At 44.8% G+C, this 23,829-nt stretch overlaps 2 protein-coding genes across 8 annotated transcripts in view; one reads left to right on the plus strand and one right to left on the minus strand.

Annotated features, from left to right (window-relative positions):
• Window positions 1-8,548, plus strand: part of REEP1 (receptor accessory protein 1) — a 111,156-nt gene extending 102,608 nt beyond the window's left edge. For 6 of the 7 annotated variants that reach the window (XM_067704462.1, XM_067704461.1, XM_067704463.1 and 3 more), the window contains 2 exons: window positions 3,305-3,456; window positions 5,467-8,548. In XM_067704462.1, coding sequence (XP_067560563.1) covers window positions 3,305-3,456; window positions 5,467-5,538 — 224 coding nt within the window. In that variant the 3' untranslated portion in view covers window positions 5,539-8,548. The remainder of the gene's footprint in view (window positions 1-3,304; window positions 3,457-5,466) is intronic. The other variant, XM_067704467.1, reaches the window with a different exon arrangement.
• A 3,176-nt stretch (window positions 8,549-11,724) lies between these two features.
• On the minus strand, window positions 11,725-22,604 carry MRPL35 (mitochondrial ribosomal protein L35). Its single transcript, XM_067704468.1, has 4 exons — window positions 22,483-22,604; window positions 15,695-15,884; window positions 14,907-15,051; window positions 11,725-12,070 (listed from the first exon to the last, which is right to left on the minus strand). The coding sequence occupies exons 1-4, from the start codon at window positions 22,523-22,525 to the stop codon at window positions 11,882-11,884; spliced, it is 567 nt and encodes a 188-aa protein (XP_067560569.1). The 5' UTR covers window positions 22,526-22,604; the 3' UTR covers window positions 11,725-11,881.
• Window positions 22,605-23,829: the final 1,225 nt, after the last annotated feature.

The raw sequence follows: 23,829 nt of genomic DNA on the forward strand, positions 1-23,829 counted from the left end.
AATATTCTCTTCTTTCTCCTCGGTGGCTGTCGGGGACGCTGATGTGAGTGTTCCAGATGGGCGTGCTCTCCTCCAGATGCCTTTGCTGACTTTCGTGAACGGCTCCCACTAACGTGTGCTGCGGGGGAGTGTTTGCTAACCTGGGTTGTTTGCTGCACTGGTGGGATGGGTGGGGGGGGGCCCGGGGCTCCTGCAGAAAGATCAGCTCGGCCTTGGAGGGCTGGGAGTTTCTCCCTCCCTGGCCTCTCCACGGAGAGAAGAGGTGCAGCTGCTTCCTAGCCTGCTGTAGACACGTTTGCTAATACAGAACGTCCGTCAAGGCCACACACTCACTCCCCTGCTGTGGAAAGTAAGGGCGACCCCTGTCCTTTCCTAGAGGCCGCGCAGCCTCGGGCACCATGGTCAGCTCTGCGGGCTCAAGGCCTTGGCTGCCGTTCCTTGAGATTTGGAGGTGGTTTTGGCCATGACCTTGCATGAGACGTTCCTCATACAAGTTGTCTTCAGGAGCCGTCAGAGTATTGAGATGTGGGCAGCAGTACCCTTCTGGGTGAGAACCTGTTCAGTCACCAATTCTATTTGGATCTAGAGGGAGAGGAGTGCTGAGGCCCACCATCGAATTTTCCACCCAGCCACTCACCTTCGTCCTGGTGCCCATCTTGGTGGGACCAGGTTCTGTGGGGTTTATATCTTCATTTATACGCCTCCCTGTTCCACAAAGGATTTAAGTCTGGTTGTGGAAATACAGATGATAAATTGGACCAACTAAGAAAAATGAAGCTTGAGAGAAAGGGAATAGGCAGGTAAGATGGAGTCAGAGTGAGAAGAAAAGTTTAAGTGCATGTCACAAAGTCACAGACTGTCCAAGATGCTGGGCTTCCTGGCAGCCAGTGCAAAGAGGGAAACGCAGTTCAGAGATTCAGTGTCCCAACACGGTAGCCAGCCGGAGGCTCAGAGGCTCAGCTTGTCCACAGTGGTTATTCTCACGGGTCCCGACAGTCAGGCAGAACATTACAAACAACATTCTTGGCAAAACCCTTCCGTGAACACAGTAAGCAGTAGGATTCTTCTCTTTTTAGCAGGTTCTCTCTGTGGCTTCCATCCGAAGCTACTTCCAGCCCCCAAGCTGCCCACACGAACCTCCTTTGTTCCCCACCTCTGCTGAGTTGAATGATTGTTTTCTACTCCTGCCTGGATATCTGGGTTCCCCTTGATCCATCACTCCTAGTGGGCCAGAGGGTCACTTCTTTTCTACCCTTTAGTCCATGCTCAAGGATGCAGAGGAGAACAAACTCGAAGCCATTTTTGTTTCAGTCCTGAGATAGTCGTTGTTGTTGTTGTTATTATTACTCTTATTATTTTGGTAACGTGTGGGTTCATGGCTCAGAATCCAGACCACGTGAGCAGGCGGAGTTGTTCGATGCCTGAGGATGTTTTGGTGACTCTGGGCTGCCCTCTGAACCCCAGAGTGATCGGTACAGAGAAAGCCCTGGCCCCGGATTTAGAGGGAACCACGTGTGCAGAGGCACAGACTCAAACCGGTCCCCTACCCGTTCTCAGGATGTGGGGTTCTGTGCTGGTGCGGACGGAGCTGGCCAGGCTGCTTCTGCAGTTTCTGGCCTGGCCTGAGAGCTTTCGGGCCTGGGCTGGCCTGTCTCTTTTTCCTCCTGTCAGGTGTCCAGAAGGAATGTCCTTGTGATAGGTGTCGAGTTCTGATTTGGGACAGGAGCCAAGCCCTCTGAGATGATGTCAGGTCTCCACCTTGGTTAGTGGACCAGCAGCCACTGTGGGTACAACCCCGGGGTCAGGTGCTCCGAGGGGCCCAGGAGGATCAGCCATAGCTCAGGATGCTTTCTGTGGGGCTGAGGCAGTGAGACGGACGGACAGGAGAACCAGGGTGCGCAGCACAAGCCATGTGGTACACATCCCAAGCCCCGCTGGGAGTAGAGAGGCAGGCAGGACCGGAGCATTCAGGGAGGGCTCCCTGGAGTTGCCAGCCTTCATGTTCCTTGGTCCTAAGGATGCAGCTGATTTGGCCAGGGGAAGGGACCAGAGGGAACCTAAACCCGGAGGAGACAGGCTGGGGGATGCACTGGAGCAAAAAACGCAAAGGAAGTTTAATGATCTCGGGCTCTTACTCAGGTGCTGTCTGAGCAGGTTGCTCCCAGCCTACGATTCAGCTTTGAAATCCGTGGTTAAGGCAGCTCTGCTCTCGTGCTGCCCCCTGCCGGCTATTGGGAGTATAGCAGCAATGACCCGGAAAGCGGCTCCAGATTAGGCTTCCGCTGTTAGTTTTACTAAGCCCACACCGGGTGCTGTTATTCCCCTTTTGGTAGAGAGAACACATTTGGTGGCTGAAAATGTTTTGGGGAGAAGTAGCAGGGTGTCCCAGAAAGAGCTCTGGTTTTTATCTGCAGGCCTTGGGGTGGTCGGACCAGGTGATCTGAGGGCCCCCTGGCTGTGCATTAAAAACAATATACGAAGCCTAGGAAGATGTGTCTCTGGGTGTCAGATAAACTGGGTGTGGGCAGGAAGTATTTTATATCTCGACTGAGATAGGACCACACGGCCAGATGACATGGAATATGCTCAGCGTTGAACATTGCAAAAATACCGTGCACTCAGTGACATGAGTCCATTCTGGTGCTCTCCCTGGGGATTAGTCACGGCAGACCGAAACAGGAATCCTGCTGTCGTTCTGGAGGGGAAGACTGCTGCTAGATTCTCCTTCCACGAGGCTCCTCTGCTCCTCTAGGACTTGCCTTTGAAATGAAAAATCTACGTAGCTTTGCTTAAGGTTCTCTTTGAAGGCTTCCTGGCATTTTACATCCTGTCTCTTAAAGAATGCCTGGAGCTGAACGTGCAAGTGTAATGAAGGCACTGTCAGCATTGCTGGTTTGTATTATAGAAAACTGTGCTATTCCTCTCCAGAGGTCACTGCCACCATCTTTCCTAGAGATTCTTTCCCGAAGCATTCTTCTGGTATGGCCTCACAGCTCTAAGCTGCAGGGTTAGACATGTCTCAGTTAAGGCAGCGCTGTCCCCACCGCCCCTGGTAGCCTATCCGTAGATTCTGAACCCTGTGCCCGTTCCCATGCACGGCGCCTGACCAGTCTCACAGTTGCAATGATCCTGGATCCTCTGCAGTATCGCTGGAGGATACCGGGGCCTCGGCTCTCCTAACCGGCCTGGCTTGCCGTGCTGTGTGCCTAACTTTGACCTTGCGTGCCCTTCTTCGCTCCTTTCTACACTGATCCCACCTCGCTGTACTTTGTCTCCTCTGCATAGATTGTAAATGGACATTCAGTGGTTGAGGGGGATGTGAATGAGGGTGGTGTGAAGGCATGGGAGCCTCACCAGGTCCAAAACCCATTGGCGTTTTCCGATGATGATGAGGAAGACCTGCTGGATTTCATGTACAAGTATAAAGCACCTCGAAGGACGGAGTTCCCCCTGGAGGTACACGGTGTTGGGGGCTGCGGGGTGGAGCGTGTGTTTGCAAAAAGGGCTCTGCCCTGGAGAACTGGGGCTCCCGGGGGCAGCATCTCTTCAGGCACCCAACGCCTCCGGAGTGCCTGGGGCAGGGAGACCTCTCTCCATCAAACAGGCAGGACAAGCCACTAGGTAGCGTCCAGCTACTTGCCAAGGGGTAAAAAAGACCCTACTACTTTTATTTGGAAATAGGAGAGGTGAGATAGTGCCTAGGGATTAAAAAAACAAACAAAAAACCCAACTACCAACCTAAGGTGATGTGTGAATGAAAAGCAACCAAATGAGTGTTTTGGAGGAAGAAAAACTCAGAATGTGTCATATGACAAGTCTTTATAAATAAAGCGTGTTCATCCCTGTATCTCCATGACACAGCGTAGTGCCTGGTACAACACAGATGTTCGTAAAAGGTTATACAAGGGGCACAGCCCTTCAAAATGACCAAAACAATACACTTGATGTGTGTACTCTTGCCAGTCGTAGATGCAGATGGAGTTTTGGCAGCAGGAGGGCCAAGCCTAGAGCCTCAGGGCCTTGCTCTGTGCAGGGTCACCAGCCTTGGGCTCGGGTGCAGGGCCCACAGAATCGGGGGACCCCAGAGTCTTCCTCTCTGTCCCGTCACATCTCCCCCCCTTCCCCTTCCCCTGAACACTGCGGCCTGAGAGTCCATCTGAGGCAAGTTGGGAGTCCCCCTGCCCACAGAGCAGAGACCCTTGTGAGCCTCAGGTGAGGCAGTGCATGGAAAGGCTGACCTCCTTCCCGGAGGGCAGGGAAGGTGCCAGAACCATTCTAGGTCCTGAGGCTTTGTGCCTTTTTGCTTTTGTTTTTGTACAGCTGCGCAAGCTGCTTTACTGTTTATGGTTAATCTGCTTGAGGCAGATCCCTAAAACAGGTTTCACCCATTCTTTTCTTACTGTGTCCAGAGGTGGCTGGTAAACATTTCCTAGCCGCAGAGGTGTAGCGTGAGGACTCAGGATGTGGAAGGCCAGAGCCTTCCGTTCCTGCTTCTTTCTCTTCTGCCTCCCTGCCTCCCTTCCACTGGGCACCAAGCTCCTTGCTGGGAAATGGTGGTGAACTCGGCCCTGCTCCCAGGAAGTCACAGTGTGGCAGGGGACACAGTGCACAGAGCAGGCAGGCTCCCCCGTGGGCGCAAAGTCCTCTGACGCCCTGTCACGTGCTAAACAATGTGAGAACCAAGGAGCCGATCCTGGCTGTGGGTGGGCCATGCGGGTGGGGCTCAGGAGTGACTTTGGATGGAGAAGGGAGGAAGGACCTCTGGTCAGAAGGGATGGAGGTATGAAAGGGCAGTGTAGAAAACGAAGCTGAGTATGGAGAGTTGGGGCCAGTTGTGAACCCCCTTGAGTGCTATGCTAGAAAATATTTTCCTTTTCTTTTATTGTGATAGTAACTTCCCCTGTGATTTGTGTGTCCCATGGAAGGAGGGGTCCCTTGATAGCCATCTGTAGGGAAGATGAGGTGGAACCCTTCATACTTAAAGGCAGTGTTTCCTCTGTTGTGTGGTTTGCTGTGCATGAAGGGATTTCACCTCCAGAAAGAGGACTGGAAATTTGGTGATGGAAATTTGAAGCATGTACCAAGTAACACGAGGCTGGTTCCCAAGGGAAGAGATGGGGAGGTCTTTCTGCTGAGTCATTTGGTAAGATCATTTTGCTCTCAAGGCAGAAACAAGATGTGTCATCCTTCTGTGTAGCCATTCACTTGGGAGATCCAGGGACTTAGGAGAACATGAAGAGGGAGGCGCCGGGCTCAACTGGCTCAGCTTCATGGCAATGCTTGGGCTGTGACTCCGATTCCTACTGTGGACACTCCGAGTGGGCCCCCAGCCGCACCAGCCTCTTCACACACGCGTGCATTTGACCAAAGGAGCTGGAGTCTCAACACAAACCCAGCCGGGTGCTGTCCTCGAAAGCTTCCATGCTATGCCAAATTGAGGGGTCCTTTTTCTGTTTCCTCTACCAGGCACCGCCTAGAATCCTTCGATCTCGCTTCAGGAAGAAAAGTACCTCATCCTCGGCCACTGAAACCACGTGAGTGAGATGAGCCAACAGCACTGGATCCACAGAATGTTTCTTCTCTGCCTTAAAGAGCTATTTATTCACTAATAACATAGAAACCCGCAGGCTGGTGTGCTGAGCGTGCAGCCTCGGACGCGGCCTTTCCTCTCTCCCCTGTTCCACTTGGAAGAGTTTCTCTTCCCCCCTCCTTTTCTTTCTTTTGCTGGGGAGAGGCTAAAGGGAAAGGTAGTGTGCCGGGGGTCAGCAGTTTTCCACAACTGGACCGGCGTACAGACAGCAGTGTTTTAGAAATAGAAGAGAATCGCCCCCACTGCTGGGATGCACATTTGTCATTTCTTGGCCGCATACTTCGTTTTTAGTCCTGTATATGCAAACAAGGCAATTTGCTTTTTAACTTCTTTTTGTTCTTGGTACTAGTACTTTGGACTACAATGTACATATTTATGGCTTTTGGCTTAAGACAGTGGACTTGCAAGGGCTGCCAGAGGTTCTGATGTGGAAGAAAACTGCAAAAGCAGAAGTGTAAAAAATTATCTTGATTCTAGAGGATGTCTCAGATGTGCTTACGAAGCTTCCAAATACACCTCGAGTACAGCATCCCTCTTCCTGCAGGGCGATGGTCCATATCCTTCAGACAGTCAGTCAACAGACCAGAGGGAAGTTTAGAATGAAGAGAGGCAACACTTTAGTGACAGGTGTGAGTGTAACGAAGACAGGGGAACAGCCTAGAATAAGAGGAAAGTCACAGGAAGCTTGTCTCTCCCATGGATCCAGGATTAGGAGCTTCTGAATCCTTACAGGGGATTTATCATTGTTTTAGGCAGGAGCCTCGCCCTTGGTAAAACTCCTCTCGGGCGTGTAGACTTACAGAGCTGTTGTAAGGAATCATCTTGAGTGGTTCAAAAGTGCTTGACGATGACTGTGTCTCCATAATAGGACCCAGTGCTGTGACTGATTTCCCCAGGTAGAGGAGCCCACAGTGGGAGCGCCTCGTTTCAGGAAACACTAAGCGAAAACCAACCCATCCACCCAAACAAAAGCAACCCTACGATCATGATCGTTTCAGATACGCGGTGAAGTATATCTGAGACACCTGGGTAACAGTCCAAACGCTGGGTTCTAGAAAGGTTTCAGAGGTCGAGACCTTCATGGATGTGACTGGCTCCCCAGCTCACGGGCAGCTCTGGCTCATGCCCTCTGTTCCTCTCCTGGCCTGTGCAGAATGTGAACCAGAGATGTCGCACGCTCATGGGCACTCGTACTTCATACAAGCCCGCATCGCTTAGGAAGAGAACAAATCACTGTCTGAGGGAACTCCCTGCTTAGACTGAGAATTTTATCTGAAAAGAAGAATCTGGTTTAAATAGCATTTTGGTCTGAGGCAGCTGCTCTGGTAGAGCTGACCCTAAATGTAGGACTCATATACTTACGCTTAGAGTTGGTGTTTCCTTTCAGTGTGATGCATGCAGTGGTCACAACCCAGTTACTTATAATACTTGGATTGTGTTTGTTCATAGATAGGCCCTGAACACTAGAGAGTGTTATGTACCACATAGAACCTACTGTCAATCAGCTATAAACAGGCCCAGTTAAAGACTGAGCTACGCAAACACACATCAGTCTTTGCTGGTGACACATTGGCTGGATCTTAGCCACCTCCGAGAGGGTTTTACTTGAAGTTGCTTGTTACCAGATGTGCATATTTAAATCCCTTTTCCCCACAATGCCTCTGAAGGTGACTTTGTAATTTACAAAAGGATTTAGGAAAATAAACCTAAAAGCAAATTTGTGGTTCAGAGGGCAAACAGAGGCTGTCTGTTCATTGTCTGTGCCCCACACCCACCAATACCTAAACCCCCGAGGGAAGACAGAAAACCTGTTTTCTTCAAGCTCACTGAATAGTTTCAGACAGAGGAAAAATATACGCTTTAAAATGTATTTACCTGTCATTGGGAGTACCCAGAATTATCAGAAACAAAAGCAAAAAAGCTTAACTCATTAAGCAGCTTTTTAGCAATTTTTTTTTTTGCCAAAGTAATAAATGCCTTTAGCAGCAGAGATTAAAATCCTATTGTGAACAAGCTATATTTTCACCATTTTACAATGGAGAGTTTTAACATACGGGCTATGAAGTTTGCACTCAACTATGCCAAAAACAAGTTTGAAGCACTCTACTCTCAGACATGCTGTATTAGTTCTCATTTAAGATTTAAAAAATATAAAGGTATCCAAACTGCTGTCTTAATGTAACTATTTTTCCTTCAAGTGTTGGTTAGGGAGTTGGATTCTCTCTTAAAAACACCCACTGTACAACTGAGAGCAGCTGTCATATTTCTGGCAAAACATGTTTACTTATCCAACAAGCTGTGTTTTTGTGTGGACTGACGTAAAATGTGAATGCCTCAAAGTGTACAAGTAGTGATGTGGAGTTCTGTCTAGAGGATAAAACTGAATGTTTTTAATTGGCTGATTTACAGACACAGGCTGTTTACAAAATGCTAGCTGGAAAGTCTGTACTTTTCATGTAGTAATTTTCGGTTCTTTGCTATTGAGCACCTGTTCTGTTTCTGAGAAGATGAGACGTGGTATTGTACTTATAAACTGGAGAGTTAGGCATAATCCCTCCTGGCTTTATGTGAATAGCTTGCTCACTTCGCTGGCCTCTGAAATGTATGTTCTCTGTAGTATACTGTCCATGTGTCTGTGCTAACAGTGCTTGTCAACCACGACCACCACCGAGTACCTTCCTAGTTGTTCACCTTGCACAGTATTGGAAATGGTAAAGGATGTGTGTTTCATTCACAAACGGCACACACTCAGAGAGCTGGCATTCTGGACGGTGACTGTGTACACTTGCCCTTGGTTTACTTCTGTAATCCCCATAGAATGATCTGTAATCAAATAGTATACTGAACTGTGCATCAAAGGGATGTAAAGTTACAGTACTCCAAAGGTTGAAGTTCTGCTGTTTTGTTATAATGCCTGATATATATCTTGAATAAAGTCTTAACCTTTTTCTTTTAAAAGACATCTTTGTAATGTTGGGCTTTTGAGGAAAGAGAAAATACTTAAAAAAAAAAGTATTCGTCAGCAAGGATTAGAAGCTGAGTACTCAGCCACTAACTGGCCTGGTGCCTGGTGACTTGGCTCCGTGCCTACTGCACAGAATTGTTGCAAAGAGAAAAAAATTAATTGGTATCTGTGCTTTGAAAACCAGTTGATCACATAAATATAAATCTGGTACTATGTTTGTCTTACATTTTTAAAGGTCGCCAGTGGAAACCAGGTAGCTGTGAAAACAGGGTAGTTCATCTGCAAGGCAGTTTTAATTCTGCAAACAGACCTTTGGTCTGTTGCTTTCCTTCTAGGAACCTGTGTCCTCATCGGCAAATGCGGGAGAAGGGATGCAGGTCAGAAGAGGGCGGGGCACATGGAGATGCACTGGGAGTTATGGATGCCCTTAATGCCACTGCAGCCCTTGCCTTTAAGATATAAACGGGTACATGGACTTCCCTGGCAGTCTGGGGGTTAAGACTCTGCGCTTCCACTGCAGGGGGCGCGGGTTTGATCCCTGGTTGGGGAAGGTCCCACATGCCGCGTCGTGCGGCCAAAAAAAACAAAAACAAAAACCCCCCAAAGAAAGACTTGGAAACTCAAAATCTGAAACGTCACAATGAAACCCTCATTTTCTTTGCCTTTATAGTCCTATGTGTTTGACGCGAGGACTGTAAGGCATAGCAGCAGCAGGTGAAGAAGACGATAGAGGACTGAAAGAAAGAAGAGATGCAAAGCAAGGCTGAAAACCCACTCGTTAATCATTTCCTGAGCCAAGTCCAATGTCAACAGAACTGATATTAACCAGGTTAAGAGCTGACAAATAACAGAAAAGCAAAGTTATAAAATTTAAAAGCTGACTTGGTTCAGTGTCATAAAGAAGTAGTTAGTATTTCTGGTGCTAGATTACAGTCACTTGTTGATTTTGATGTGAATTTTCATATGTTGTTAGAAGGCTTGGGGAAATACACAGGATTCCAAGGAGATGGGACCCGGGTTCTGTGACTTACTAGTTGTATTTTGGGTAACGTATTTAACCTTCTGTGAGCTTCAGTTTCTGCAAATCTAAACTAGGGACAGATAGTATCTCCCTTGCAAGGTTGGTATGAGGGTTAGCCGTCTTGTGGATCCATGCTGGGATGTAGTAGGTGTTAAATAAATTCCACGTTTACGTATACTTGAATGTCATTTAGATAGACCCTTTAATGTAATAAGATGTTCTGTTGTCAAACTATAAAATCAATGTAGATGATAAGCCCTGCTACCCATAAAACAAAAATTACATGTATGAAAATTCCCTTTCCCCTAAATCATGTGCCTGTCAGCCCTTCCACTTCAGTCCATCTCTGGCTGCTGGGGCCTTAGCCAGCCCTTGTCTCTACCTCTCCTGCCCCTGGCCTAGAGGGGAAACCAAGGTGCTCTGAGGCCCACAGACCCCGTTGTCCACGTTGCACTAAGAAGTCACGGAGGTGGTAGAAAAGGCTCCTCCTCAGCTTCTTCGGGCGCCAGATCCATCCCGCTTCCAAGGGTGAATGGAAGAGGTGAGGAGCCAGGCAGGTGAGAAATGATGTGGAGGCCTTGTGAGGGACTGGCTTCTGCTACCTCAGAAGCAGGAGGAAATGAAAACCCATGAAAACAGAAAGCCATTCCATGCGTCAGGTTCTTGAGATTCTCGTCTCGAATCAAATGTGTGTTCTTTATTAACTGGTCCCATAAACAGACACACACTTGGCCTTGGAGTTTTAGAACACTCTCTTGTCACCCTTTTTCCTTTTAGTGAACACACACTGGTTTCAAGGAGTTCCTCCAATAATCCTAGTCTGACATGCCACAGAATTCCAATTTGGTTATCTTTTTCTTAATCTGTTAATAGAGGAACGGCATCTTATCATCACCAACTATTATATTAAAGGATCTGAAGCAGTAATTGAGGAATAATTGTATTTAATAATGGTTTTTCAACCCGTCAAAATGCTCTGCTCTTTGAAAACGCTTCCCAGAGATTCTGACGGGACAGCGGAGAACCACTGCCCTAGACTGTAAGCATCCTGAAAAGCTGAATTTTCCTCAGCGCCGCTTACCTGCCCCTCTTCATGTGAGCAATGCTTAACTTCTGCATCGTTCCTAAACATGACTGAGATTACTTTTCCCCTTTAGATTCTACAATGTGTCTTTGGAAAATTTTGGAAAAAGTTTACCCTCACAATTAAAAGTATGAAATCTCAAGTGGATAAATGAACTTTTATAAAATATAGTATCTTTTAATTCTTGGTTAAAAAGTTTTTGTCTCCACTTATACAGCCTCTTTAGCTTCACGAATGGGCACACTGAAAGGCTATTTCATTTACTCTTCTCTCAATGAAAATCCTGTTCCAATAAACTAAGTGAGAACTGCTATGAATGCAGTGAACCTAGTAGACCAGACGTGTTACCACCCCAGGCCCACCTGAGAGAAAACTGCTCACATAACTATTTTTTGCTCCACGTGGACCTGCTAGCCCAATCAAATGGGCCAGGGTGGGCTCCTGACCTCAGAACAGCCAGTCCCCACACTGGTCGGTGACCCCTGATGAGACCTGGTGTAAAAGGACAAACTGACCCAGTTAGAGTCTCTTTGCAGTTTGTTAGAGACTGGAGATAGGAGCTGAGGGTCACGATGTAGAAAAGTACCTCAAAGGTGCATGCTAGCGTTATTATGGGAAGCAGACACTAAGAGTAAACAAAAGCTGTGAATCAGAGAAGTTGGTGAGGAAAGAGAATGGAGCCAGTGATGTAAAAAGAACTGAGCCCCGTGCATGGCAGACCCCAAGCCTAAAGATCCACCACTTCTGCTGCTGAGGCCCCTGGAGGTGCCTCAGATCCAGCATCACCATGTAATTTCTGCTCTTCCTGAGGCCTGGGGGTTAGTTCTGGGTGGGAGATGGGGGTGTGAGGTGTTCCTGCATTCCCAGGCACATATCCTTAATAATGTCACACTGCTTGAGCTAACTTGTTAGCTTTACAGTCTTCTTACGTTTGTCCTAACTGGAGATTCCTTGCAACTAAATAAGCCTAATTGGAACAACTGTTTAATCCATTACCATTTGTTAAAAATAATCAGAATTTAAAATTTCTAGTTCTCTGAACAAATCTGGGAATGTTTAATCCATTAAGTTTTAAAACATTGGTAAGTTTAATGTTGGTACTACATGTTTCCATATCAGTTGGTACAACTTACATCATGTCTTATACTATTTCATCTTTGCAAAGACATCATATACACAAAGATACACATTCAATAACTGGGAAATCATAAAACTTCTGATCTATACTTTCAAGTTTGTTCGGTCATGATACTTCTGATAAAGGTCATCAGCATACCAGTTTCGCCTCTTCCAGAAAGATGTTGTCATTTTATCTAAGAGCTTACTTTGGGTTTTATTGCAGAAGACAAATTCCCTCAAGCGTCTTTTTCTTGCAACCGTCTTCTTCCATAATTTTTTCTTATAACCAGCCTGTTAGATAATATTACAAAGACAATTTAAAACATTATATTATATAGGAAACAACAGCTATGTTAACCACTCATGGTTCATAGACTCGCTGGAAACAAAGACTAAACTTTCATAGGGGCTGGTATGTTTTTCAGAAAAATGTGGTTCTCAGTGTGGGGGTAGACAGAGAAATCGTGTGTAGTTTGAAAAAGGAATGTTAATAATTTAAGAGTTTTAAAAAGATTATTTAAAGCCACAGCAAATAAAGCTAAATAAATCGTTGTGCTGGTGAAGTACAGGGTAATGATATATAATTGTAACAGCTAAATTTATATGCATTACCTCATTATCTCTTCAACAATAGCATACTATTATTCTCATTTTACAGATAAAAGAGAAACAATTAGAGCAGTTAAGCAGCACACTGAGGTCAGAGAATTAATAAGAGCTCTTAACCACTACACTGCTATCTTCCTAAAGTGGAGGATGATGAAGGGAGTACTGGCTAGTTGGTGACACTTATGTTCAGTTAAGGGGGCCTAAGTATGACAAAGGCTGAGAAGCAGAGTTCTCAAGTATACTGTGTCATTTATTCTTTTCACACACTGGGGGGACCAGTTTCTACAGTAAGTACTTTTTTAAGGAATAATGACCACAGGAAAACTATTATTGGGAGTGGTGAAGGAATAATCCATGCATTATTAATTTTGAAGAATTAATTTTTGAAGAAATAGATAATTAGATAGAATATAAAACTATAATCATAGCCTGTTTCATTTTTTTTCTTTTGGCCGTTCTGCACAGCTTGTGGGATCTTAGTTCCCCAACGAGGGATTGAACCCAGGTCCTCAGCAGTGAAAGCGTGGAGTCCTAACCACTGGACCACCAGGGAATTCCCAATCATAGCCTGTTTAAACTAGAAGAGACCTTAGTTGCCACCCAGGTTAATGCTTGGCTACAGTAATTTATAGGAGAGGTGAGACTAGAAACGCAGCTATTGGTAAGAGCATTTGGGTCCTTTCAAACCAAGGGCTCTTTAGGGCAGCACACTAACTGAACAAAACCACAGCTCTTTGCTGAGAAGGTGCCTTGGGGTTTCTGACATGACTTAGTGTCATCACTGTGACCAGCAACTTCTATAGTACAGTGATGCTTAGAAATAAGGAAGGGTCATTTCAGAGTTCTGGCCAGTAAAATGCCAGAGATTAGATGGTTACTTCTCATTACTTACAATTCTAAGTTGAAAGAGTCAAAGAAAAATCCCCATATTTGTTTAACAATTTTCTAGTTTGCAAGCCAATCTGGGTCCCTGTGGATCTCTGACATACAAACAGCTAGTTTGCTGTGCTGCCCATCAACAGCAGAATATCTCCTTTGAAGATTATTCTGTGGAATGTAACCACTGTGAAAATGCTTGAGACTTTTTGGACAATCTACAAGTTCAGAAATGGAAGGAGGGAATAAGCAATAAAAATTAGGGACACCTGGATGAAACTGTGCTGCAGAAAATACTTTCTGTTTTTATACATTAGTGTAAATTAACCCACCCAGATTTTTGTTTTCTTCTTAAAATTAGATTTTGATACAGCAGGCCATTCTGCATATGGAATACTTTGGGGGGCCTTGAGCAGGGACTAGGTATTATGACTGGAGACTTCGATCAGGTCATTTATAACAGTGTGAGGGTTTCAGGGCCCAGTAAAAGGGATGTGGAAAGGAAGGCAGGGAAAACCACCCATTTTATTTTATCTAGGGCCAGATGAGGACCTGGAAATAGTTAGTATAACAAAGGGGAGGAAATGTTTCCAATGGTCCAAAATTCATAACCATGTGCTGAATTACTTAGTTCAGCTACTTATGGATTACATGAGCTTCTACTGACTAGTGTAGGAAACTAACGACCACAGTATTGTTCCAATGGAGAAGTGAGCTGAGAGTTCCAATTAACTTATTTGTCTACAAATTTAGGACTGTTTATAACAGAGTACCTTTCAAATAGTGAGAAAATGCTACCAATTATCTTATTTTCACAGGGAAACAAATTTTAATCTTTAAAGAATTATTTGTTTGTTAACTCCCAAGTAGTAAAAGGGAATTAGGATTTGAAATTATCAAAACTCAAAGGTGTTTTGCAAAACTCTGGTCTTCAGCTGCTTTCTAATTATCACCTACTCTGTTTCCATGAATAATAAGGACATGAATGGAAAAGACCTGCTGCTGTGGGAGAAGACAGAGTAGGAATACTCTGTCAGAGTCCCCCTCTAGAGGCCATGGTCCCTGGCCAGAATAAATATTGGAGTTCTGTCTGATATGATCACCAATCATACACACCACCAGAGAAAAACTTACAAAGTCAAATTTAAAACAAGTATATGAGGGGTTAATGTTCCGCCATAAAGAGTAAGCCACCTGGAGAACCCAATCCAAGGTAGGCTGGAAGCTATTCGGTCCCAAATCTACACCACGGGACTAAGTCCTTGCTGAAGTCCGCTCCGCTGTTTTAACGCTCTGGGCTTAAACAGAGCCTCCCCACAGGTTATTTACATATCGGGGGCTTCAAAGGGATTCCGGTAATCATCAGACAAGACAGACATGTAAGAGACCTGGGATGAACCTGTCCTGCAGGGAAGACTTTCGCCATTGTGAATAGTATTTTGTTATATGAATAGTTAAAAATGTTTTCTTTACATGTATTCACTGACATGAGAGATGCCTGCCAAGCCGGGACTTAAGCACAGCACTGTAAAAGCTGCTGGTAGGATGGGGGGAAGATGTGTCAAGGAACAGGCTGACTTCTGCTTCAGTTTAATCTAACCTCACGCTCCTTTTCTAAGCAAGTAACCGTGTGAAGACTCACCTTTCTCCTTAGCCACAGGCCAGAATGAAGTCGAAGAAACCTATAGATGGCAGCTTTCACAGTCTTTCTCTTGCCTTTTCTTGAACTGTAGTATGTTACAGTTCTGACTGGTGGCTTCAGGACGTTTGGGAGCAAGGGGACCACTCTAAAATATATTGAAAATTTTTTAACTCAGCAATAAGACATTAAAGGATAAAATCCACTTCTGTACTTAGAAATGAAAGCAGCAGCTCCACTGGAATAGAGCTCACTTTCAATAACCATTGTTACTCCAGATGATCCGTGACACTACACGTAAGAATGGCAACTCTCATCAATTTGCAAGTCCTCCATAATCTACCCCCTCAATCCCTAGGAGAGAATTTATTCTGCTGTATTTTAATCACCTGATTCCTTATCCATCTGCCACTAGATTATAAACTCCTTGAGGACTTTAACTTATCTTTAGCTTCGTATCGTTTTTGCCCAGTATGGTGCTGGGCACCCAGGAGCGCTTAACTAAGTATCTGCTGACTGAATAAGTGCCACACGCAGCCGAGCCTTGTAAGCTGAGCATCTTGTTCACCCTCCCACTTCGGCTGACAGCTTCCACCCAGGAAACCACATCTTAGAACATCAGAAGTGGGCCCTGTGTAGTCATCCCTGATGCTGGCATGTATATTCTCCCATCCTTCAGGCACAGTCTATATAATAAACCGGCAACGCATATCATCTACTTCTAAGATGTTGTAGGCATGAAGATTTTAGAATTTTTGTCCAAGCATCATGTTTACTGAAATATACTCAACCTATTGAGGACTGTGGCAGTCTGCCCACATGTCAGGTTTCTGACAGATGTGATCAGTCTGGGAGCAGAGGACACAACCAGTGTCTGAATATGACTGAAATGTCGGGAAGACAGTGCAGAACTAAGACAGGCATTCTTGGAGCAGTTTCGATAGGCTGAAGATGCCAAAATACTCAGGGGCCGTAAGATTCCTGGAGAGAGAGAGAAGCATATATACTTAATATGACACTCCAAAATACACGTGCAGGGAATTCCCTGGCAGTCCAGTGGTTAGAACTTGGCGCTTTCCCAGCCGGGGCCTGGGTTTGATCCCTGGACGGGAAATTAAGATCCTGCAAGCTGCGGGCGTGGCCAAAACAAAAACAAAATTATGCATCCAGATATTTAAAACGAAGTAATGTACCTAAGTGACCAAGTATTATACATAATTAATGGGTCCTGAGCATCAGACTCATGTGTGGAGCTTTTTATCCTTATTGAGGTATAGCTTACACATCACAAAATTACCCATTTATGTACAATTCAATGCTTTTTAGTAAATTTAGAGAGTTGTGCAACCATCATCACAGTCCAGTCTGATGTGTCCTAGCTCTACATTCAACAGTTGGGGACAGAAGACATGCAATGTTAATTCCCACCACCAGACCTTACACTGTGAATACACAGAACTCCTGCGCGTAGGGAACGGCAAGGCAGAAACACAACAGCTCCTCGGCTCCGCAGAGAGACAGCAGGTGGCAGGAGGAGGATTCATAAAGAAAACAGAAAAGGTACTTGAGCTTCCCACTAGAAAATGAACAGGCCATGAGAGGAGGCACAGAGTCCAGGTAGCATGAACAACGTACGCAAAGGCAAGGAAGCCGAAACAAATCCATGTCGGGAGCAGGGACTGGACCTGCCACAGAGGCTGAGCACTGTTTGCCTGACTATCGGAGATGCCTGGGGAGTAGTGGGTAACAAGGTGGGCAGCTCAGAAGGCAGATCATGGAAGGCCTAGATGTGTGGACTGAACGCAGTCCTCTTTATCAATCCTTCACACTATCACCAGATTCAGAGTCCACGGCTGCAAAGCAGAATCACTCACAGAGCTCTGACTCCACTTGTAAATTCTGAGTGAGGCTAGTGTGGGACTCAAGAACGTGCATGTTGGGCTTCCCTGGTGGTGCAGTGGTTGAGAGTCCGCCTGCCGATGCAGGGGACACGGGTTCATGCCCCGGTCCGGGAAGATCCCACATGCTGCGGAGTGGCTGGGCCTGTGAGCCATGGCCGCTGAGCCTGCACGTCCGGAGCCTGTGCTCCACCACGGGAGAGGCCACAGCAGTAAGAGGCCCGCGTACAGCAAAAAAAAAAAAAGAATGTGCATGTTAACAGAAACAGAGTCACAGATATAGAAAACAATCTATGGTTATTGGGGGGAAGGGGGGGAGGGATAAACTGGGAGATTGGGATTGACATATACACACTACTATATATAAATAATCAATAAGAGCCTACTGCATCGCACAGGGAGCTCTACTCAATATTCTGTAAAAACCTATATGGGAAAAGAATCTAAAACAGAGTGTACATATGTATATGTATAACTGATTCACTCTGCTGTACAGCAGAAAATAACACAACATTGTAAATCAACTATACTCCAATAAAAATTTTAAAAATAATAATAAAAAAAGAATGCACGTTGATAAAACTCCACAGGATGATGGAAATGTCTGAAAAGAGGATTGTGGTGATAGCTGCACAACTCACTACATCAAACTGTACACACAGGGCCTCCCTGGTGGCGCAGTACTTGGGAATCCGCCTGCCAATGCAGGGGACACGGGTTCGAGCCCTGGTCTGGGAAGATCCCACATGCCACGGAGCAACTAAGCCTGTGCGCCACAACTACTGAGCCCACATGCCTAGAGCCCGTGCTCCGCAACAAGAGAAGCCACTGCAATGAGAAGCCCGGGCACTGCAAAGAAGAGTAGCCCCTGCTCCCTGCAACTAAGAAAGCCCGCGCACAGCAACGAAGACCCAACGCAGCCAAAAACAAAATAAATTAAAAAAAAAACTGTATGTACAAAACAGGTAATTTCATGGTATGTAAATTATACCTCAATAGTTGGTTAAAAAAAAGCTCCACAGGACTTCCCTGGTGGCGCAGCGGTTGAGAATTCGCCTGCCAATGCAGGCGACACGGGTTCGAGCCCTGGTCCAGGTAGATCCCACATGTTGCGGAGCAGCTAAGCCTGCGAGCCACAACTACTGAAGCCTGCGCACCTAGAGCCTGTGCTCCGCAACAAGAGAAACCACCACAATCAGAAGCCCGCGCACAGCAACGAAGAGTAGCCCCCACTCACCGCAACTAGAGGAAGCCCACACACATCAACGCAGCCATAAATAAATAAATAAATACTAAATTTAGTTATTTAAAAAAAGCTCCACAGGTGAGTCTGATACTAAGTGAGGGCTTGGAACCACTTTCTTACTGTCCACTGCACTGATTTCACATGACAAATGAGGGGCAGTGTGGAGAAGTGAAATGCCAGTGTTTGAGGCAGACTGGGTTCATATTCTTGCTCTACTACTTACTAGCTGTGTGACAATGGGCCAGTTAGTTAACCTTTCTGTGCCTCACTTTCCTCAAATTTAAATGAGGTTAATTATGGGCTTTCCTGGTGGCACAGTGGTTAAGAATCCGCCTGCCAAGGCAGGGAACATAAGTTCGAGCCCTTGTCCGGGAAGATCCCACATTCCGCGGAGCAACTAAGCCTGTGCACCACAGCTACTGAGCCTGTGCTCTAGAGCCCGCAAGCCACAACTACTGAGCCCATGCACCACAACTACGGAAGCCTGCACGCCTAGAGCCCGCGCACCACAACAAAGAGTAGCTTCCGCTTGCCACAACTAAAGAAAGCCTGCGTGCAGCAATGAAGACCCAACGCAGCCAAAAATAACTAAATAAATAAATTTATTGAAAAAAATAAATGAGGTCAACCATGGGCAGGTAATGAGAATTAAATAAGATAAAATATGTAAAGTACTGGGAAGAATGCCTGGCATAGAGAAAACATTTAATAAATGCTAAAAGCAGACAACAGAAAAGAGCTGAGCAATGCTTAACAAAGATGGTATAATGTTAATAGGTGGCAGAAGGAAGATGGAATACTTAAACCCTTATTTTGCCTTTCTCTTCTCCATCAGAGACAACAATTTCCAGTCACCTGGTGACCTAGTGGGTAGGATTCTGGGCTTCCACTGACGTGGCCCAGGTTCAATCCCTTCAAATCTCCAAGTATAAATAATTTATATCTCAAAGAACTGAAACTATTTGCAGACATGATTACAAGCCAGGAGGTAAACTTTGAAAGATTAAGTGAATAGGAGGATTGTAGACAACAAAATGTCCCAATTTTCACAGACCACCAGAGCTTGATATATCTCAATTAAAAAACACAACAAAACTCTCAGAAGTTCTTGGAAACTGCCCCTGAAGGAGGTGAGCAGATGGGAGTCCAGAAATAACTGGGCAAACTACAGGCTTATCTGTAGGAAAAAAAAATGTTAGAATGGATAAATAGAAATGCACAGAAAAAAAATTTTTTTTCTCGTCAACCGGGAGTGAACTGTTACTTGAAAAGAACTTCATTTCACTTTTTGATGTAGTCACCAGCCTGAGAAATCATGAGAATATCTAGACAGTGTATCCTGACTTTAGGAAGGCATGTGAAAAGGTTTCTTATATTCTAAATAAATATAGAAATGTGGGCAGGACAATAAATTAGGTAAATTCCAAGCTGATTGGAAACTGTACTCAAACTAGTTGATTGCTGTTCTCCTGGTGGAAGTGTCTTCCTGGCTCCCTAATTGACTCTTATTTTTCCCCAATTTATATGAAGGTCCTGAAGCTGTACAAGGCATGTTTAGCAAATCTGCATAAAAAACAAGCTGGGAACCATGGCTTATCAACATATTTGTGAAAAGATAGACTGTCTAGACTCAAAGTGATCTCAGTAAAAGGAAAAACAGACCAAAATTAACAAAATGAAACCAGGGATAAACCAACTGAGGTTAGAAAAAAATGGTTCCTGGAACAACAGGAAGGGTGACTGTGGCTTGAGAGCAGTTTCTGGGAAAATGACTTGGGGGGCTTTAGCCACCATACCGTCTCCTGGACCAACACTGTGATTTAGCTTGTAAAAACCAAAGTCCAGCTTAGACTGTGTTAACCAAGGGCAGCTCACAAATCAAGGGCAGCGTTTAACTGCTCCTTCAGTCTTCTGCCCTCTTTGGGAATTTTAGTACAGACAGGCTTTCTCTTAAACACCCTCTTGTATGGAGAACACTCATGTTTTCATGAAGGAGGTGACACAAAACCAGTTTCGAAGGAGTAAGAGAGGAGGTAGTGGAAACAGGAGGCCAAAAATGGAATACGTGGTACGTAGTACGCTTGGGGAGCTCTGTTTGGGGAATTACAAATAGCCCCCCTGTGGCAGGAATCAAAGGAACGTGGGGGTAGGGGGAGGTGAGTGTGACAGTGTCTAAACTAGTGGTCTTCAAGGTTTTTTTTTGATCCTATATTCTCTAAATGAATTTTGAAAAATTATGTACCCTTTCACAAAATTTCAGTATCTAAAATTTTAAATAGTTTAAAAAGGATATAATTTCCAGTATATTTCTAAAACTGACATTTAAAAATAAGCTGTCGCACGACTCTTTTAAATGTTTTCAATGGAATCTAAATACCATAGTGAGTTAATACCCGCCTACATCATCAATTGTTAAAAAACAAGGACAATAAATCCAAATTGATGAAAATAAGAACTTTTCATCAAAAGATACGTTAAACAAACTAAAAAGGCAAGCCAGAGTGGGAGAATATATTGGAAACACATTTAAATGAGAAAAGACACACATCCAACATACATAAAGAACTACTATAAATCAGTAAGACAACTCAATAGAAAAATGGGCAAAATATTTGAGTATTTCACAAAAGAAATTCAAATGGTTAACACACATGTAGAAAGGTATTCAGGCTCATTACTTATCAGGGAAATGCTACTCAAACCACAACGAGACACCACTAAATACTCACCAGATAGAAAAAATGTACAGGTCTAACAATACCAACTGCTGATGAGGATATGGCGCAGACAGTGATGGGTGACTTTTTTTTTTTTTTTTGCGGTACGCGGGCCTCTCACTGCCGTGGCCTCTCCCGTTAAGGAGCACAGGCTCCGGACGCGCAGGCTCAGCGGCCATGGCTCATGGGCCCAGCCGCTCTGCGGCATGTGGGATCTTCCCGGACCGGGGCACGAAGCCGTGTCCCCTGCATCGGCAGGAGGACTCTCAACCACTGCGCCACCAGGGAAGCCCGTGCTGGGTGACTTTAAATAAACACATCACTTTTGCAGCATCAGGCAATACAGAATATAAACATATTCTCTGATTCAGCAATTCCACAGCTAGTTTTATATGTATAAACACACACACACCCCCCATAGAGAAACTCTGGCACTCATGCACCATGACACAAGGCCAATCAGCTTTGTACCTAACCGCCCCAAAGTGGGAACACCCAAATGCCCATCAATAGTAAAATGCAGAATTGTAGGGTAGTCCCATAAGAGACCATTCTATAGCAATGAGAAAGCATGACAGCTACTTGTAAAATGAATGAATTTCACAAAGAAAAAGAAGACACAAGAGTACATACTATGTGATTCGGTTCATGGAATGTAAAAAAACAGGCAAAACTAAACAATATATTGCTTAGAGATGCACATATAGCTCTTAAAACTATTACAGAAAAAAAGACAAGGTAATAATAAAAGTGAGGGCAGTGTTTATGTTTGGTGGAAACGGGCAATTTTGGTTGAAGAGGCACACAGAGGTGAAGGCTCCTGGTTCTGTTCTGTCCTGGCCTCGGTGTTAGTTATACCCCATGTTTGCCAGAGAGTTATTTGTTAAGGTAGTCATGTATGCTATATACATTTTTCTTTATATATTTCACAACTGAAAAATACCCCACATAAACCAACTCTTCTGTAACAGTTGGAAACTTTACACTTTTTTCTTTCTAGTCTTGTTCCACAGAATTTTATCCTATTTTGTGTGAACGTAATTTACCGATCACCGTATCTTATTTGAACGATCTTTAACTTTTGCCAGAGTCCCTACAGTGAAGGCAACCCTTCACTTCCGTCCTCTCTCTGTGTCAAGAAGTCCTTAAGGCTGCCCTAGGGCCGCCACTGAGTGAAGCAAGCAGCCGCACTCCCTGCACCTTGTGTGCATTTCATCCAGCCACGCTTACCATACGCCGGGTACTACACGCGGCGCTTTACGTGCTCGAGCTCATTTAGTCCTCAGGTGGATAGTGTTATCCCTATTTTAGAGCCGTAGAATCTGAAGTTCAGAGATATTAAATAACTTTTCAAGGTCAAAGCTCGTGAGTGGCGGATCCTCGCCTCGGTGGGACTTTTCTGTCTTTCTCGCCCCCCACCCGCGCCCTTCTGGTTTGTTTTCTAGGGAAGGCGGAATGGCTAGGAACCGGTAAGGAAGCCAAAACTGCGGGACACCCCGGTTCGCGAGGGTCCAAGAATCTCGGAGATCTCCGGTGCTGGCGGCCGAACACAGGCCGCCCCGGAGAAAATTCGGAACAAACCTCTGGCCTCATATAACGATCCCTCTCCTTTCTTTCTTTTTTTTTTCCTGTTAACCTCCACGCTAAACGCCCACTCCATCCCGCGCCAGTCCCCCCTTCCGTGAAGGCGTGAATCGAGCTCCTCGCCGCCCACTGACCTGAGGCTGCTCTCACAGTACACGCAAAAGCGGAGGCCGCCATCTTGCCGCCTTGCCTTACGGCAGCCGAATTGGATCTAAAAACTTCAGAGCAAGAGGGCACTAAGGAAAAGTAACTTGGGCGGAGTCGGGGGAAGGGAGTTAAAAACATGAATAAAGGAACGTTGAAGTCTACCTTTATTGAATATCTTCTTTATGCCAGGCTGTCCTTCACCGCTGTAAAACAAGTGCCTATAGAATAGTGCCTGGCATATAGTAGGCTCTCAATAAATTCTTACTGAGCATTTGATTGAAAGATGTATTTAAGTACCAGCATATTTGAAACAATTTCTTTTTGCTCATTTCATTAAATTAGTTTGAAAGAATAAAATGTATCCTTCCAAAGCTGGGATATGTTGGGCTAAATTGACAGGAAATAGCAACATTATTAGAATTTTTTTTAAAAATTGAATGCCAACTCTAATCAAATAAATGTAAGTATCCCGAGGACATCAGATACACACACACATTTGTTTTCTCTCTCTCTAATCAATAAGACTGCTATTTGGTAGAACAGCACCTCAACTCTTCCTGAACAATCTACATACCTTATCTTATTCCTGAAAATTAGTGATCATACATTTTTAAACAATGTTCATTTAAACAGAAAATAAACAGCAAACCTCTCTCCCATCCTTGTAGTCTAAGATACTTGACGCATATACAGTATATGGCACTATTTACTGGTTGAAATGGGTAAGGGTCAAACACTGAGTCTCAAGGAGTTCACATTTAATAAGGAGACAACTACAGACCATAATAGGCAGATAAATGACTGATGGGGCAGTTCAAAGATAAGGAGGGAAGGCTTCTGGTTGGGGTGATCAGGGGACAAGGAGATAGAGTATAACACGGATCTTAAAGAATGGGGAGGATTTTTTAACGAGGGCAAGGTCACTGTTGGCAGTAAGAGCATCAAGAGCATCTCATCAAGGTGAGAAGAGAGGAAGCCAAGACAGAGAGACACAGGATATATTTAGAGCAGTGGTTTTCAAACTTTTTGGTCTTGGGACCTCTTTACATGCTTAAAAATTGTGGATCCCAAAGAGCTTGTAATTATATGGATTATATCTGTAAGAATGTATTATATTGGAAAGTAAAATTGAGAAAAAAAATTAAATACGTATTGTACTAGTTTCCTATTGCTGCTATAACAAATTAACTCAAATTAGGTGGCTTAAAACAACACAAGTTCATTATCGTACAGTTCTGTAGGTCAGAAGTCCAAAATGGGTTTCACAAGGCTAAAATCAAGGTATCCAGGGCTGTGTTCCTTCTGGAGGCTCTAGAGGAGAGTTTGTTTCATTG

This window comes from Pseudorca crassidens, chromosome 14 (genome assembly GCF_039906515.1).
Source record: "Pseudorca crassidens isolate mPseCra1 chromosome 14, mPseCra1.hap1, whole genome shotgun sequence".
Taxonomy (NCBI): Eukaryota; Metazoa; Chordata; class Mammalia; order Artiodactyla; family Delphinidae; genus Pseudorca; species Pseudorca crassidens.